The sequence below is a fragment of the Syngnathus acus genome, chromosome 2 (genome assembly GCF_901709675.1).
Source record: "Syngnathus acus chromosome 2, fSynAcu1.2, whole genome shotgun sequence".
Taxonomy (NCBI): domain Eukaryota; kingdom Metazoa; phylum Chordata; class Actinopteri; order Syngnathiformes; family Syngnathidae; genus Syngnathus; species Syngnathus acus.
In genome coordinates this window covers 7,091,821-7,109,038 of record NC_051088.1, presented here as the reverse complement: position 1 = coordinate 7,109,038, position 17,218 = coordinate 7,091,821, and the positions used below count along the sequence as shown (strand labels likewise).

General features: G+C 44.6%; 1 protein-coding gene across 2 annotated transcripts in view; it reads left to right on the top strand.

The window, feature by feature from the left end:
- The first annotated feature begins 1,959 nt into the window (after positions 1–1,959).
- Positions 1,960–17,218, top strand: part of celsr3 (cadherin, EGF LAG seven-pass G-type receptor 3) — a 54,589-nt gene continuing 39,330 nt past the window's right edge. For both annotated transcript variants that reach the window (XM_037245813.1, XM_037245811.1), the window contains exons 1-3: positions 1,960–7,424; positions 15,914–16,257; positions 16,903–17,191. In XM_037245813.1, the coding sequence (XP_037101708.1) occupies positions 2,333–7,424; positions 15,914–16,257; positions 16,903–17,191 (5,725 nt within the window). In that variant the 5' untranslated portion in view covers positions 1,960–2,332. The remainder of the gene's footprint in view (positions 7,425–15,913; positions 16,258–16,902; positions 17,192–17,218) is intronic.

The window sequence follows — 17,218 nt, the reverse complement described above, 5'->3', positions numbered from 1 at the left end:
ACCTACATTCTGCTGTAATCACACTGTGTGACCAAAGCGTGCGATGGGCTTGCATCCACATTGGGAAAAAAATAACAAATCCTGTTGGCAAAGCAAAAGGCTGCGGGACAGACTGCAGGCATTCCTGAGGCCGATAGAGGAGAACATTATCTTTTGTGCATTTAAATCGTCTTGAGAAATGGAATGTGTGCTTTTGGGAATACCGTGTAATTGTGGTTATGCTCCAAGTTTCTATTAGCGCTGGTAGAGAGAGGACAAATATGGCAGTGGTCCAAATGGATGCAACGTGTCCTTAGTGTTTAGTTTTATCTTGTGCCTCAATATATTGCAGATGATATTGCTCACTTTTGTTTGACAGGGTCATAGTTCAGCATTAATTCTTTTTCCACACAATGTCGGTGTTATCAGACTGTGATTGACTGTGGACCAGACCAGTCTTTAGTCTTCTTTTTGCCTTTCAACCCTGGACAGGATAAGTGGTATAGAAAATAAAAAGATATGGGTTTTATTTACTTTTTTTTAATTCATTTTTGTCGATCAATATCATATTGTTTCTTAAGATATGTTCCCCTCAGGTAGCTGCTTATATTTGCTGGAAAGTTGGACTTTCTTTTTTTGAAAATGTCATGAGATTGCGTGGTGCCACGTGACGCTCTTCATCCTAGGTGACCACACGCGCGCAAACACTCAGGCACATACACACGCATGCATGCATGCACGCGCGCACAGACACGATTTCATGCTCGCCCATGTTTCACTGCTGTTCAGCTTCCGAGCGGGTGGGCCGCCTTGTGTTTTCATCTTCCATCTTGCACGCAATGCGAGACATGCAGCCCCACCAATATCCCATTAGGAAAAAAAAAAAAAAAAAAAAAAAAAAAGAAAGAGAAAGAACCTTCCCACACAACCGGAAGGATCAACATAAACTGATAATGAATGTGGGTGGGATGGTAAACGATTTCCTGTAGAAAATAGGCAGTCTGGGTAATTTCCATGATGTGATTTCATTCTATTTTCCAACACAGTCAAGATCTGTTAGCCATGCGCAAATTGGTGTTAAATTGATATGTTGTGCGCAAGCGCTATCTTTACAACCGTGATAAATGATATGCATCAGTTTCGTCAGACCAATTATACTTAATCTATCACTATTATTTGTTTGTAAACTAATTTGAATATGTTGACAATTGCCTGCGACCCTCGCCAGAATAAGCGGTTCAGATATTGGATGGATGCATGTTGACATTTTTATTTATGGTTGACAGTCTTAAAATATTTACTGAAGCAAATCTTACTCATCACGGCAATACAGACAATGACGTCACTTGTGAGCTGCCTGGCAGGGTTACGTCACCCTACTGGAATTTACTGTGGATTTCCTTTTATAATAACCGTGGACAAGCATATGGACATTCATATTTAATAAATGCACGAACACGCACACACACTTGCGTGCACACACGCGTGCGCAAACACAATCCCGCTAACACACACAAGGACACGTCACAAAAGCGAGTGTGTTTCTTAGCTTTGATGGTAATTTAAATTCTAAATATCTTATAGGCAGCAGAACAACGCAACGCGAAATGGACTTTTTAAATTTAGTGATTATCAAGCTCGATAATAGCTACGTTACAAAAGTGAAGGAATCCTGCAAAATACTCAAATAAAAACATGAAATAGTAGTAATAATAATAATAACGTTTCAATTAATCAAATCACAGTTTACAAACTTTCCGAGCATCTAAATGTCCATCTATTTTTTTTACATTGAAATTTTAGATTTCTCAAGAAACGTGCAGGTTTTGCAACGAGTTCAAGTGGTGATAACTCCACGTCCCCTCGGTTTTGGTGGGCTATATCTGTACCACTTCAAGGTAAAGACGCTGGCCGTAAAGGGGAGGGGAGATAGGGGAAGGAGGAGAAGAGTGTGATTGTGTGCGTGCAGATGCTGGAGGCTTGTGCCGGCGCCAGGGGTGCGTGTGCGTGAACGCGCGTGTATGTGTATGCGAGTGAGAGAGGCAACCAGTGATCGTGTGAGCCATGTTGGATGTGAGTGAAGGTGCGGAGAGATGATGCTGCTGCTGCTGCCGCCGCCGCGCAGCTCCTGACGCACGCAGCCCCAGCATCACGCATCACAGCGTTTAGATGCCAACTCTCCAGGCTGACGAAGAGACGGGGGAGCCTGGGGAAAGGGTTCGGGCGGTGCCGGCGCTCCTGGAAGTGGAGTGGAGGGGAGAAAAGTGATCGGGCAAGAAGGAAAGACGGTCTCTTTGGGGAGATTGGTGGAGGAGGATATAGGAGGGGAGAGACCGAGAAAGGAAGAGACTAAATGGCTACACGGCTACCGGGCTTCACCCCGCTCTCGCCTCTGGGTCTTCACCTGCTTCTCCTCTTCCTCGGCTCTTTGTTCGCCATCACCCCGCGGACGGGGAATGCTGCGGGGTCTTCCGACCTGGGCACCCCGGGCCCCCGCCATCGGGATGCCGGTAAAGCGAGCGAGCGGTATGAGCGAGAATGGGAGGCGCCGGGAGCCAGCCGGACAGAGCCGGAGGGAGGAGAACGACCAGCAGCGGGAGGGATGCCGGGACCACGAAAGGAGGCACGGGAAGGAGTCGGGACCTTTTGGAGGTGCGGAGACGAGCCACCGATACTACCTCCTCCTCATCTCCTCCCCGGTGTGACACACAGGAGACGCTCTGGGGGGTGGGAGAAGGGCGTTGTTCCGCCATCCACCTCGGCCGCTTTCAGCTTTTCGCCGGTTCAGAGTGGTAAAAAACGGACGGTGCAAAGGACTACCGGAACGTGCGCGCTTCCACGGCCACACCTAACAGAACGTGGCGCAGCCTTTGTGCGAGCATTTGGCCTGCGCGACGCACCCGGAAGTGGAGGAAGGAGTGGCGGAGAGGTGCGCGAGAGGGCTCGTGAGGTGAGGAGACTCGGAGCCCCCGCCACGTTTCACAAACCATCACCCGACCCTGTGCCTTGTCGCATCCTTTCTCTTTATGGATACAATTCAACGTGGACAGAGGCTTCTAAGTCCACATTTCAATCACACTCTTGTTTAAGCAGAAATTCACTTTGGAGCCAAGCAACAAAATTGGATGACATTCTAAACGCCCCTGCATTCAATGTTTTCCAGAATTCAAGTTATCTGTACCAAAAGGCGTATAATGATGAGGATGATGGTGGTGGTGGCATGGTTAGGAGGCCAGCTGGTAATTGTTCTCATTTGGGCAGGCACAGTGTTATCGACCCAAGCAGCATCCGTGTGGGGGCTGAGGGAGCCTGCTGCACGGAGCGCATTAGGGGGGAGAGGAAAGACCGGTTGGAGGGGGAGCAAGAGGACAGATGTAGTGCACCAACAATGTTTAGGTGCAAAGAAAAGGGTGAAAGGAGGGGTAGAAGAGGAGGAGGGGTGAGCCAAGGCAACAAATGCATTAACTTATCTAATTATGCGCTTAATGATTTGGCTTTTGCGACTCTGACTCGACAATGTAGGGCTGATAATGAGAGGAAAGCTGCGGCTACTACCGGGAGATGGAGCTATGAAGGCTGGGTAGAGAGGAGGGAGGTCACCAACGGTTGCATTTGCTATTTGAAGAGACTAGGGACGTGTTGTGGATTGTTTGCTGAATTGATGGGTCTCGGGGGAGGGAGAACACAGAAAAATCCAGTCATCCAATTTAGACTAGGCAGCATCAAAGAAATGCAAGGTCAGTGGTTTATATGTACCAAAATGCATAAAAGCTTACACACACCTCGTGATGCAGAGATTGAACCCGCTGAACTTCTCCGTAAATCTCATGAGAAAGTTAAAGTAACTTCAGAGGTAGCTGAGTCAGCATTTTCTATGCAAGAGAATTTTCCTGTTCATTCAACCAAGCTAAGTCCTTTTTTGCAACATGATTTCATCTCAGCAAAACATCCCCTTTTGGCTTCACAAAGCAACCTAACCACTTGGTCTAGTGAATTTCCCTTTTTGCCTCTCTCTGCGAGGGACAAGTGGGATTCAGCACTATGGACAGCTCCCCTGAATGTTGGAATGTTTATGTGGCGGGGATTCAACATGAACAGTAATAACAACAACGAAGAAGAGGAGGGGGGGAAGGCAATACACGGTTTTGGTGAATCAGAAATAATTATGTCCAGTGAGCAAAGGCTGTTAGATGACGTCAGACCATTAGAAAGGCGGCAGATGGGGGTTGAGGGAGGAGCGAGGAGGGAGGGCGAGGCTGAGAGGGACGGGCTGGAGGGCCCTGCTAGGGGAAGAAAATTACAGGTGGGGGAGGGCGAGTTAATGGGAGGGAAAGGACCATGGGGAGAGAGGCAGAGCGAAAAGGGGACAACAAAGCCAGGCCAAACTGAGGAGAGAGAGGTAGAGGGAGGGAAGGGTCAGGATAGGTTCAGCAGCACCGCCACCATCACGCAGTCAAATATGGAAAGATGCGAGAAAGAGAGCATGGTTGATGAAAGCCACAAGGTTGAGAGGGAGCCAGAGGGAGAATCTGAAGAGTGGCACAGTTCAAGGGGAGAGAGAAGCCTGGAAAGGCTGATAATAGAGAGAGATGATAAAACCTCACGGGAAGAAAGGACGGACAAGGTTTTGATGCCGTGGTCTCGCTCTCGACGGGCAGCTAACAGACATCCTCATTTCTCCCTGTATAACTACCAAGTAGAAATAGCTGAAAACCAGCCCCCTGGGACCTCTGTTATTGTCATTATTGCCACAGATCCCGATGCGGGGGATCCCGGCAGGGTGAGCTACAGCATGGCACCGCTGATGAACAGCCGGTCGTCTGACTATTTCCACATCCACCCTGATACTGGCCTGATCACCTCCACGCAGATTTTAGATCGAGAACACATGGATCAACATTATTTCCGAATCACTGGAACCGATCATGGCTCCCCTCGTCTCTCTGCCACCACAATGGTAGCTATTAAAGTTGCAGATCGCAATGATCACGCTCCTATTTTTGAGCAGACAGAGTACCGGGAGACCATCAGGGAGAATGTCGAGGAAGGGTACCCCATCCTTCAGTTAAGAGCAACAGATTTAGACTCCCAGGCCAATGCCGATATTCGTTACCGCTTTGTCGGCGACTCCGCCACAATTGGGAAAGCTGCTTTTGAGATAGCCCCACGATCGGGGCTCATCATGACCCGTGGAGTTGTTGACCGGGAAACAAACGAGCACTACACGCTCCAGGTGGAGGCGAGCGACCAGGGCAAGGAACCGGCTGCGCGCTCAACAACAGTTAAAGTTTTCATCACCGTGTTGGACGAAAATGACAATGTGCCACAATTTAGCGAGAAGCGTTATGTTGTGGCGGTCAAGGAGGACGTGAGACCTCACTCGGAAATCCTCCGTGTGAGTGCCACAGACCGGGATAAAGACAGTAACGCTGCGGTTCACTATAACATCATCAGCGGGAACAGCCGTGGGCAGTTTTCCATTGACAGTGTCACAGGGGAAATCCAGGTGGTGGCGCCCCTGGATTACGAGGCCGAGCGGGAGTACACGCTCCGTGTCCGTGCGCAAGACAATGGCCGACCGCCACTTTCCAACAACACCGGCATCGTAAGTGTGCAGGTAACCGACGTCAATGACAATCCGCCCATCTTTGTCTCCACACCGTTTCAAGCATCCGTGCTGGAAAGTTCACCAGTGGGAAGTTCTATCCTCCACATCCAAGCCATCGATACCGATGCTGGTGACAATGCCCGTCTGGAATACAGATTGACCGGCACCGGTTCCGACACACCGTTTGTCATCAATTCTGCGACGGGCTGGGTCACCGTCAAATCCATTCTTGACAGGGAATCTGTTGAGCACTATTTCTTTGGTGTGGAGGCCAGGGACTACGGAATGCCACCTCTTTCTGCCACGGCAAGTGTTACAATAACAGTTATGGATGTTAATGATAACCATCCCGAGTTTTTGCAAAAAGAATATTACGCCCGCCTGAATGAGGACGCCGTGGTAGGAACGAGTGTGGTAACAGTCACGGCTATGGATCGGGACGTCAACAGTGCGGTGACTTATCAGATCACAGGCGGGAACACTAGGAACCGCTTTGCTATCAGCACCGCGGGGGGTGCCGGGCTGCTCTCCTTGGCCCTCCCACTGGACTACAAACAAGAGCGGCGCTACGTTTTAACTGTCACTGCCTCAGACCGCACGCTCCACGACACCTGTCAGGTGCACATCAACATCACTGACGCCAACACACACCGACCTGTATTCCAGAGCGCGCATTACTCTGTGAGCGTGAACGAGGACCGGCCGGCTGGGAGCACCGTGGTTGTCATCAGTGCAACAGATGACGATGTCGGTGAAAATGCCCGCATCACATACTTCCTGGAGGACAATATCCCTCAGTTTCGCATTGATCCCTCATCAGGGGCTATCACGTTGCAGACGGAGCTTGATTATGAGGACCAGATGACCTACACTTTGGCCATAACTGCCAAAGACAACGGCATACCGCAGAAATCCGATACCACGTACGTGGAGGTGAATGTCAATGATGTGAATGACAATGCACCTCAGTTCCTCAGCCCCAGATACCAGGGAACTGTCAGCGAAGACGCACCTTCTTTCACCAGTGTCCTCCAAATCTCAGCCACCGATCGAGATGCACACGCCAACGGCCGCGTGCAGTACACTTTCCAAAATGGCGAGGATGGCGATGGAGACTTTACCATTGAACCGACATCCGGCATTGTGCGAACCATTCGCCGGTTGGACCGTGAGAGTGTGCCATTTTATGAGCTCACAGCATATGCTGTCGACCGAGGCGTACCTCCTCAGCGAACACCTGTCCACATCCAAGTGACGGTTCTTGATGTCAACGACAATGCTCCGGTCTTCCCTGCTGATGACTTTGAAGTTCTGGTGAGGGAAAACAGTGCCGTGGGCTCTGTGGTGGCACAGATCACCGCCACGGACCCGGACGAGGGCGCCAATGCCCAAATTATGTACCAAATCGTGGAGGGCAACATTCCAGAGATATTCCAGATGGACATCTTCTCAGGGGAGCTGACATCACTTATTGATCTTGACTATGAGGCTCGCAACGAGTACGTCATCGTAGTGCAGGCCACCTCAGCACCTCTAGTGAGCCGGGCTACCGTACGGATCAAATTGGTGGACCAGAATGACAACAAACCCAGTCTGCAGGACTTCCAAATTATTTTCAACAACTTTGTGTCAAACCGTTCAAACAGTTTCCCCAACGGGATAATTGGGAGAGTCCCCGCCAACGATCCTGACGTGTCGGACCGGCTGTACTACACGATTGACAGGGGGAACGAGCTTCACCTGCTGCTGCTCAATCACACCAGCGGGGAGATCCGACTGAGCCGTAAACTGGATAATAACAGGCCTCTGGTGGCTCCCATGCTGATCACTGTCACAGGTAAGAGAGCTTGACACGGGAGGGAAGTGTGTGTAGCAGTCCACTGTGACAAATACCATGAAGATAACCGAAAAGCCCAAAAAGAAGTAATTTTTTGAACGATGGAATGGTGTGTGAAATGGTGTGTGATCAAACCTGTTACATTGTTGGAGCACTTCTATACATTGGGTAAAGTTGTAAATGTCAACATTCATGGAGAGTTTGCAAACATTTTGCCTTAAAAGTAGACTGTGCAAAAAACGAATGCTTTGAAGGTTGGTTAAGTTGTCTTTTTGAAGCGCAGTCTCGGGAGAGTGTGTGTGAGCTTGTGAGCATGTGTATATTAGATTAAATTCTCAAACTTTTGTACCATAATTAGCAGTGACTGCATCAATTTATACAGTACTCATTTTTCTGTGTTTTTTAAACAGCAGAGAATTCAGCTGACAGTCAAATGAGGTAGTTAGACAACGAATGAGTGCAGGTCAAACAGTGAGTGAGTAAGGTGTGGAGTCCATTTTTACATAGTGCTTGAATTATTTAACAGCACATCTTTTGTTATTAATGTTACTAATTGGATCTAATTGACTCAACCATAATGCTGTGAACCATTCAGTCATTTCACTGGTTACACTATGTACTAAATTGCAATGATTTATGATAAAATATACACTGGCCTTCCTTTAGGGTGAAAAATCTCAAGTATTTCAATGATTTCCCAATTACATTTTTGGTGGTGTTTATCAGCAGTTATAGCACTGCATGTGTAGGTATTGTGTCTTTTGTGTCATGTGCAGTGAGAAATGTAAGTTTCATTTAGTAATGGGAATCAGTCCAGATACTAAATGAGCATATGTGTGCATAGCGGACTTGTAAATGTGCCAAAACGGTGCCCCACTGACTCGTTCCACAGAGCATTCAGCTTTTTAAAACTGACTCACATATAAGATTCTCCCACTATCTTTCCCCTCCAGGATGTGACAGTTATGCGATTATAATGAAACTACATTTTGCGCCAGTCAGGCTCGGAGCATAGCTGTCACTTTCTCTCTCGCTTGCTCTGCGCGCGTGTGTCTATGATTCCTGGTCTTTTTTTATTCTCTATATGCATGGACGTGTGGATGAATTATTCCTATTAGTTGTCTCGCTGGTCTTTTTGCTCCTTCAGTCTTCAATGTGCTCTTCTCTCACCTTATATGACTATATACTTTCAATTGAACTCACTTCTCCCTACTCAGAACTTCACTGTTATCCACCAAACATCTCCTGGGTTGCTTCTTCTGCATGGATTTTTTTTATCTTGACTTTCCACGATTCTTATCCCCGTATTTGTGTTGTTCCTCGATGGTGTGTGTACTTGCATACCTGTGCAAGAGATGTGTATACTGTAGCTGAGAGCAGGCAAAAGTTTTTTTGTTTTGTTTTTTACATAAAATGAATCATATTTGTGTGTTTATTTTCCCCGTTTTCAGATTACAAAGTACGTACTCTCAGGTGGCTCAAAAGCTTTGTGCTTCAGAGGGTATTCACATCTTTTTAGTCAATAGTATCTGTGCATGGCAGAGAGCGTAGGGCCTGCACTCCTCTCTCTTTTAACTTGGCCTCTCTACGTCTTTCTCTCAGTTTCTACGCTATTGATATAATTCCCATGTTTGTACTTCATTGTTGTTGAAATGCGTTGCCCATTCATGTTTAGCCAGTTTTTACACACACGATTATGCATCTTGCTGCAGGGTCAGCCAGTAGACTGCGGACAAATCATGTTTTTATTGTAGAGTGGCACCACAAAGGGTGTCAGCTCAAGGTGCCCTTGATCAAAGAGAGAGAGAGAGAGAGAGAGAGAGAGAGAGAGAGAGAGAGAGGGAGAGAAAAAAAAGACCAAGTGGCCAAGAACGGCTTTGGTTGCACTCGCCAACTCTCAGAGGCAAGGCTTTGCTGGAGGACAAAAAAAGAAAAGGCAATTTGTTCTGGGGACATCAATGGTAAATAATGTTCCCCCCACAGTGGTGTAGCACAATTTTGCTGTACGTCCTACAAGAAAACAACAACAAATGTTCTCAGCAGAACAATTAGAATATAAAGGGTGTATCAAAAATGTTGTCCTTTAAAAAGATAGTAAAAGCTTAGTTCTTACTGCACTTAAGCACATTTGCATGGAAAATAGACCAAAAGCAACCAACCAAACAAACAAGCAAGCAAATGTGATTTTTCACATACTCCATTACAGCGTGGGTCAAGGATGACGCTACCTCATTACAAGCTGTGGCCCATCCAACATTTCCCGTTTCCCCCCACTTATGTTTTGTGTTGTGAGACTTTTAGTGGTTTTCTCAACTGCTGCTCAAGTAATGCAAGAGTTTGATGTGGGTCTAATTGAGCCTTGGTTGAGGTCTATGCTGTACTGAGTGCCATCCTCATGTAATATGCTTTTTCATTCAGGGAACGCAGTCCATTATGTAAAAGCAAAAGTTCAAACCTCATGAGCATGTTGACTCTGCAACCACAGCCACCTGCATGCATTGACTATACAGTATCCATACTGTACACGTCAAGCCTGTTCTAAGACTACCAAAGAGTGCTTTCACCAGCCCATTAGAGGCCATTAGATCTTCTCCTGGTCCACAGTTGCTTGCCAGACATTAAATATTTCTCAGGTGGTGCAGCAAGTCCCAGTTTCCGCACCCTGCTCAATGGACCAGATATCACCTTTTTTTTTTGGGTTGTTTGTGGCCAGCAATCATGCCATAGCCTGAGACCTGAGACCCTGTCAGTAGCTTCAATGGCCTGCATATGTACTCGGTTTGCTCAAGGGGAGCACATTCTCCATGCGTCCATCAATGGATGTTCACAATTAAACAGTAGAAAAATGTAAATTTTTTTTTTTTTTTACTGTCAATTATGCACAATACTCATTTTGATAACTCCTGAAGCCAACCTGCTAATGCAAAAAAAATAAAACAGTTTGAACAGATAACTGTTGAATGCGGTAGCTGGTATTGACATGTTCTTCGAGCAGACATCAAACAATTTTGCGAAATAAAAAATTTCTATAATAGGGCTTATCTTGCTTCAAATCGTTTCCGTTGTCGTTAATGCTCCCTGGTTCACATTTCTCAGTGTCGTTTTTCCACCTTGAAAGATGCAAGGATCTCTATTTTTCCATTTTACATAATGTTTGTGATACGTGGAGAATGAAAAAAGTAACAGACTTAGTTTGACAAAGTAGAAAGTAAAGATATGTTTTCACATTGGGAGTAAAAGTCATCAGAAAAAATAATATTCAAGAAAATATCCCTGATACAAAATGAAGTATTTTTACATTTGGAGGAAAAAAATTCCAGCTGCAGCAACAAAACAAAAGGAAGACACAAATAGGATGTTGGCAGCCGCCACATTCCAGCTGCTAACTGCTGTCACGTGCATGTCAGAGGTCGGAGTTGTGCGGATTTGTGTGAGGTTGTAGATCAACCAAGGAAGTACAATAGACACAGCGTGTGTGGAAGTATGATATGGGCTAATGGGCAGAGACTTAACGGGCGAGATGGCTTTTGTGTCAGTGCAACGTACTATCCGGTTTAATGTAAAGGATTAAAGCTTTTGTTGTAAAAGGCTGCTTTGAAACCCTAATGTTGCCGGTTGCCCTGTGCATATGTGTGTGTGTGTGTGTGTGTGTGTGTGTGTGTGTGTGTGTGTGTGTGTGTTTTTTCAACTGAGTTCCACTTTTAGTATAATCACTGACCTCAGGCCTTGAAAGGCTTTCAAAACAAACAGAGCAGAAACCAGCAGTCCAGCCAGTGGCTGAGCTGCATGTGCGCGCGCGTGTGTGTGTTTTGCAGTGATACAGAGACTATATTTTGTAGTATACATTTTTTAGTATAAATTGATATGACCCATTTTAGTGTTGACAAATGTTGCAGAGAAACAACGACAAAGCACAAAGCCACTATAACCTTGGATACAACACAACATATTGCTTCTGAAGTCCAGTGTGTTCATATTCCAAAAAAAAAAGAAATTAGAGATAATCTATTGTGGGTCCTAATAATCAAAATAATCATCAGTGACATATTGATGCAATAATCAAAGTAACATTCTGAATCGTCAAACAAGTTGACTATTGTTAACTTTTGTGAGATTTTCATTCTTTGTGGCTGTCAAATGCAGAGCTCAGCGTACCTTGTCTTATCTGTCTCAGCAGTGTGTTGTGAGGTCAACCTTCTCATGCACTTGGGGGCTTTTCTGGCAAGAGGGAGAGGAGGGGCGAACAAAACCATGTTGACAGCGCCGTGTAAAAAGGGATTGAACCCATCCTATTGGGTCGACATGGCCTGAACACTAATGGGCTGAAGGCACCATGACAGACATTTTGTGTATTTCTGAGAAGCAGCAAATGGCTTTTGTTCACCCTAAATCCAATTTTTGCATTTTTTTTTAAACGGGTTTGCATGCTAGTTGAAATAAATCTCCCCCTTTGGGCTTTTTACTCTTAATCCCAATCTCTTAAATGAGCAAGAGAGCAGATACTCAGCCAGAATCTCAACCACAACAGTACGGGTGAATATGAATGAGAAAAGCAAGAGGGGCCTTTTAAGTATTTAATCCTGTCAGACGTGTCTGCTACATCTACAGTACATCCCATGAACTTGACATCATATGATGAGAGAAAGTATTAATTTAAACAAAACGGATTATATCGCTCACCAACTTCTTTTCGCATTTCATTCTGATGTTTGGCAAATTAATGAAGTACATTTCTTCTACTGGTTCTTAGTCATGTATAGTTATTCATTTAAAGTGCCAAACTGCTTTGCAGATCCCTATGCCTTACGAATATCAATGTTTACAATAGTACCATGGCAACTAAAATTACTTTTGTCTCCTGTTTTAAACGTAGAAAAAGTTATAGGCTTGAACACACTCATTCAATTTTTTTACTGACTGTTCATGAGTAATGCATGCCCTAAAAATGAAAAGCACATTTCTTCCACATCTAAGGCCAGAATTTTATAATTTAGGACTCACTGAATGAGGCTTACAATTTCTGGTGGGTAGATTGCTTGTTAAACCACGGCACAAGTCTCCTTTAAGAGACCAAACGTGCCTTGTGAAAGGATTTCCTTTATGTTGTTGGAAAAATGCTGTCTGAAAAAAAATACCTTGTGTTTCTTTTGTATGCAAACTTGCGAGCAAGTGCGCCGTTATTGGTGTCGTCTACAGTCAATGCCTCATTCCATTATACTGTAATTAATTATTGACTTTAATTTTCCAAGTACAATTTTCACATTTGTTGTGGCCATACAAGTGTAAAGATAAATGTAATGTGTAAACAACAGTAAATATATTGTTTAATGAAGGCGGAATGATTTGTAGATGCAGCTCATCCATCTGATTTACAACGTTCTTAATTGTCATACAACTGCAAAACAAGTTGTCCGCTGTAACAGCAAAACAACAACTCGGAAAGACATCTAACTTTGACAACTCCAATCCAATCACCCGGTAACGGCGATGATGACAAAGTGGATCAGCGGGGAGTGATTTGACACCCGGGGAGCGGTTCATGGTATCGGTGTTTTGCTCAAGGACAGCACAGCTGGGGGTCCGGAGACTGTTGGGGCTTGATGGTCGATTACTGCATCCTCTCAAGTCTGTCTACGCTTGCTAAATCGTTTTTTTTTTTTTTGCCACAATCGTCTACCGGTCGATGATGTTGAACCAGCATCCCCGCGGTGTTGAGCTTTGATCTTAATCTCTTGGCCAAGGTAACCTCGCTTCTTTTCTCCTCAGATTATTTTCACTTGACACACCTTGTTAGGCCAATTCCTTTTGAATATGCAGAGTTCATTGTCACTGAATTGAGGTATGCAAAGACCTCATGCTTGGCAGCGGTTCCCTCATCATTTTTCTCAGAAATGTTGGTTGAATTCCAAATGACCTCAGGGGCTTTCAACTTTCCAATTTTTCATAATCGCATTAGGTAGATGATTTGTTTCCATTTTGCCCACCCCTCCCTCCAAAAAAAACATATTTTCCTGTCTGCTTTCAGCTGCAACTGTGGCGTTTCATTGAACTTGACTTTGCAGACTATTTGCATCCGTCTTAACTAGATGTTAGCTTGGGAGGCTCTGACATTCAAGGAGCTTTCAGCGCGCTATTAGTCAAGCTACCTGGCAACGTGAGATAGCGCTGGAATCCTCACTTGTCGACCCAGGGAGCATCTTAAAAGCAGAACACTTATTGGACCCGCTTGGTGTTCTGGCACCAGTGGGACTTTACTGGTGATTCTGCATCAGCGTGTTCATTCTTTAAAGGCTTTATAAGCGCTCTGCCGCTTTTCAAGCGGAAGATGATGTCTTCATGTCCACACGGGTCAAAAAGGCTTTTGCCAAGTTATTAAAAAATCTTTTGTTCAACAACATATACCAAAGTAACTTTCTATTTATGGCCTTTGTAAGATATTAATGTTTTATTGTTTCCATGCACGCTAAAGCATCAGAAAGGCTGATGAATTATTTATGACTTGAATTTTTTTCTGTGCAAAATCACCTGTCCTCACTTTGTATCTATCAGAGTGCTTCACTCTGGTTCCATGGCTTTCTATCGCAAAGTTGGATATATATTTCTGAATGAATAAATGATGGTATCACCCAGCAGCAGTAATCTCTCTTCTCGACAGCGCAAGAGTTGCAAGCTATAGTTTTTTGTTTTTTTCCCCACATTTGAAGCGTCTTCTGCTGCACTCTGCAGGCACTCACATCTTTGCTTGGGATGATGTTTGACCTTGTTTGTTCAAGTGTCATTGAATGTCTGATGATGGATTTCCAAAGTGTCAGTCAAAGTCTCATGCGCTACTGAAGCAAGCTTAGACTTAACCTTCATCAGAGAGTCATAACTGCTTATTGCGAGGCCAGAGAGTAGAGCGAGACATGTTGTGTTCTTTTGTATTTTAATCTTCATCCAAATTTGAATAACTTCCAACATCACACCTAAACGCAATGTAATTCATAGAAAAGATGAAAAATGGTCTTTATTTTTCCAGAAGTCATGATGTACGTTTTGTTTTAATATTCCGCACCACAACAAAGCATTTAGCTGTTTCAATATCCAGTGGTGTTCTCAGATTGCTTTAATTTGCTTCTTTTCAAGCCTCCCCTTGTCTTTTAATTGAGAAATGAGTAAACTAAAACTACTGCACAAATCTACTAAGAGATTAATGTGAGATTTTTTTTATGCGTTATCCATCATGACTATTAACAAAATGTAGCAGGAGACAGTAAACCCACAACTCAGAGCAGTCAATTATTTTTGTTATTATTTAATAGCTAAACAATGGATGTCCAAACAAAATGTGTGAATGTGTGTGCGCATGTGTGATTAAATCCTCCTCCAGCAGATTATCCAGTCATTCTCAAGATTTCCCCCATTTAAATAACAATAGGAGATCATCTTCAATTTGTGTGACATGGCGTGATGACAATAATGAAATAATGTTGCCCTCTGAAGTTGAGGATGATGAGATGTCGTTTGTTGAAACGTGCTGTGTGAGCTGAGCTATCAGTTGTGACTACATAATAAGTCTATCTAGCCTGTAAGCATCCATTTTTCTTCGTGTTAAAGTCAGGGACTCTTCTGGCTTCTTATTTACTGCCTTCGTCTATGTGTGTGCGTGTCTTAGAGGTCAGTAGGGAGTGAGGCTCCTCATAATCCGGTAATCAAACCAGCTGCCACCACCAGCCAACCCCTATCCTCGCCTTTCTCTCCATTTTTTTTTGCCTACTCTCCTTCTGTTGCTTTCACTTGTTTTCTTTTTCTTACCAAATTCATTGATTCTCTCTGTTTATTAATTTTTAAATTAACAAATTACAAGACAAACTTAACCATTTGAATATCTTAGTCGTGAAAATGAGCTAATAAAAGCCAGTGATTCGTAATACTATTACACTGACTGTATATTTGATGATCCTCCAGTCATCATTTTGTTATGATTTGTTCTTCCATATTCCTGTTCAATAGGATTTTTTTTTTTTTTTCAATTCAAGTATACTGTGTCCTTGTTTATTTATTTTTCACTAATTGTACGTGAGCCATCCACCACTTTCACCAACCGTGCACAATCTGTCATCTCCACTGTGTCTTCAGTCACGTACAGTACCTCTCATCTTGATTATCTTGCTTGGGAGTGGTCATTTTTCCTCCCCCAATCGCATTACATATTCCAATGGCAGTGGGTTGGCTGGTTGCCAAAGGCCTGCAAACTAGCTGTAGCACTACATATCCATCCATCCATTTATGACTATTAATGGTTGTTTTGTTATTTTTCTGAGCTATTTGTCTAACATATTGCACATTACAGACCCCTCTTGCACATTCTCTTTCCTATACCCTGAATTTGATTAATTCTCTCTTTGCACTGTAGTGTCTTCATTCGTCAACTCCTAGTTACTCCCCTCAAACCATCCTTATGAATGTTTTAATAAATCTTGTTGTTTTTCCTTTTTACCTATTTACAGATGGTGTCCACAGCATTTCAGCGCACTGCGTCCTTCGTGTCCTCATCATTACCGAGGACATGCTGGGCAGCAGCGTCACCGTCCGCCTGCAGAACATGTCCCAGGAGCACTTCCTCTCACCGCGACTGGGTCACTTCCTGGAGGGTGTGTCGGCGGTTCTCTCGGTGCCCGTCGAGGATGTTTTCGTCTTCAACATCCAGCCGGATATGGACGCGGCATCGGGAGGGATCCTGAACGTGAGCTTCTCCGCTGCGCTCCCAGGAGGACACTTCTTTCCTTCCGAGGCCCTGGAGGAACAACTGTATCTGAACAGGCCCCGGTTGACCTCGCTCACACAGATGGAGGTTTGTAACCCTGCAAGAAAGTCCCAACACAGTTGCTACCTTTATTTTTGTTCCCATGGCAACATAAACTATGAAAAGGAGTTTAACCTTGAAAGGAGAAAGGTACAGTTTGAATGCAATCAATTTACATAGGCTACTAGTACCGTGCGTCTATACTATTGTACGCCCACATGACAAAAGATATGCTGAGAGACATGCATTGATTCACAAATAATGAAAAAAATATGTGAGGAGCACTAATGCTGTTGTGCATCAAACATATTTTATTTTTTGTGTTCACCTTGAATTGCAGCCATAGTATTGACTGTATTAGATTTCCCTCCAGCATACAAAGGCGTAATTGTGGACAGATAAGCTATGAAATAATGATAATGACATCACCCAATAGCTCTGACCAAGTGATCAATCAGAATGTTTTTGGTTCTCATTTCCATGGTCGATAACCAGTTTTGAAACAGAAGTCAAGGAAAATTTGTTGCAAGCTTTCGCCAGCCACATAAAATGAATGGGAACATGACACCTGTAATGGATTGGCTCAGATGTTATCCCTAAACGTCATGAGGGCATATCTACATCATATCTGAAGATGCTTTGACATCCTGTGATCAGTTTCTTTCTTTCTTTGGACCTTTTCTGTACCCTCAGGTCCTTCCATTTGACGACAACGTGTGTCTACGTGAACCGTGTCAGAACTATATGAAGTGCATCTCCGTGTTGCGCTTCAATAGCTCCGCCCCCTTCATCTCCTCACCTTCCATCTTGTTCCGACCCATTCATCCCATTGCCGGCCTGCGCTGCCGCTGCCCCGTGGGCTTCACCGGTGACTACTGTGAGACCGAGATCAATCTTTGCTACTCCAACCCCTGCCTGAACGGAGGGGTGTGCGCCCGCAAAGAGGGAGGCTACACGTGCATCTGCCGTGAGGACTACACTGGTGAGTGATGATGCACACTTTTTATAC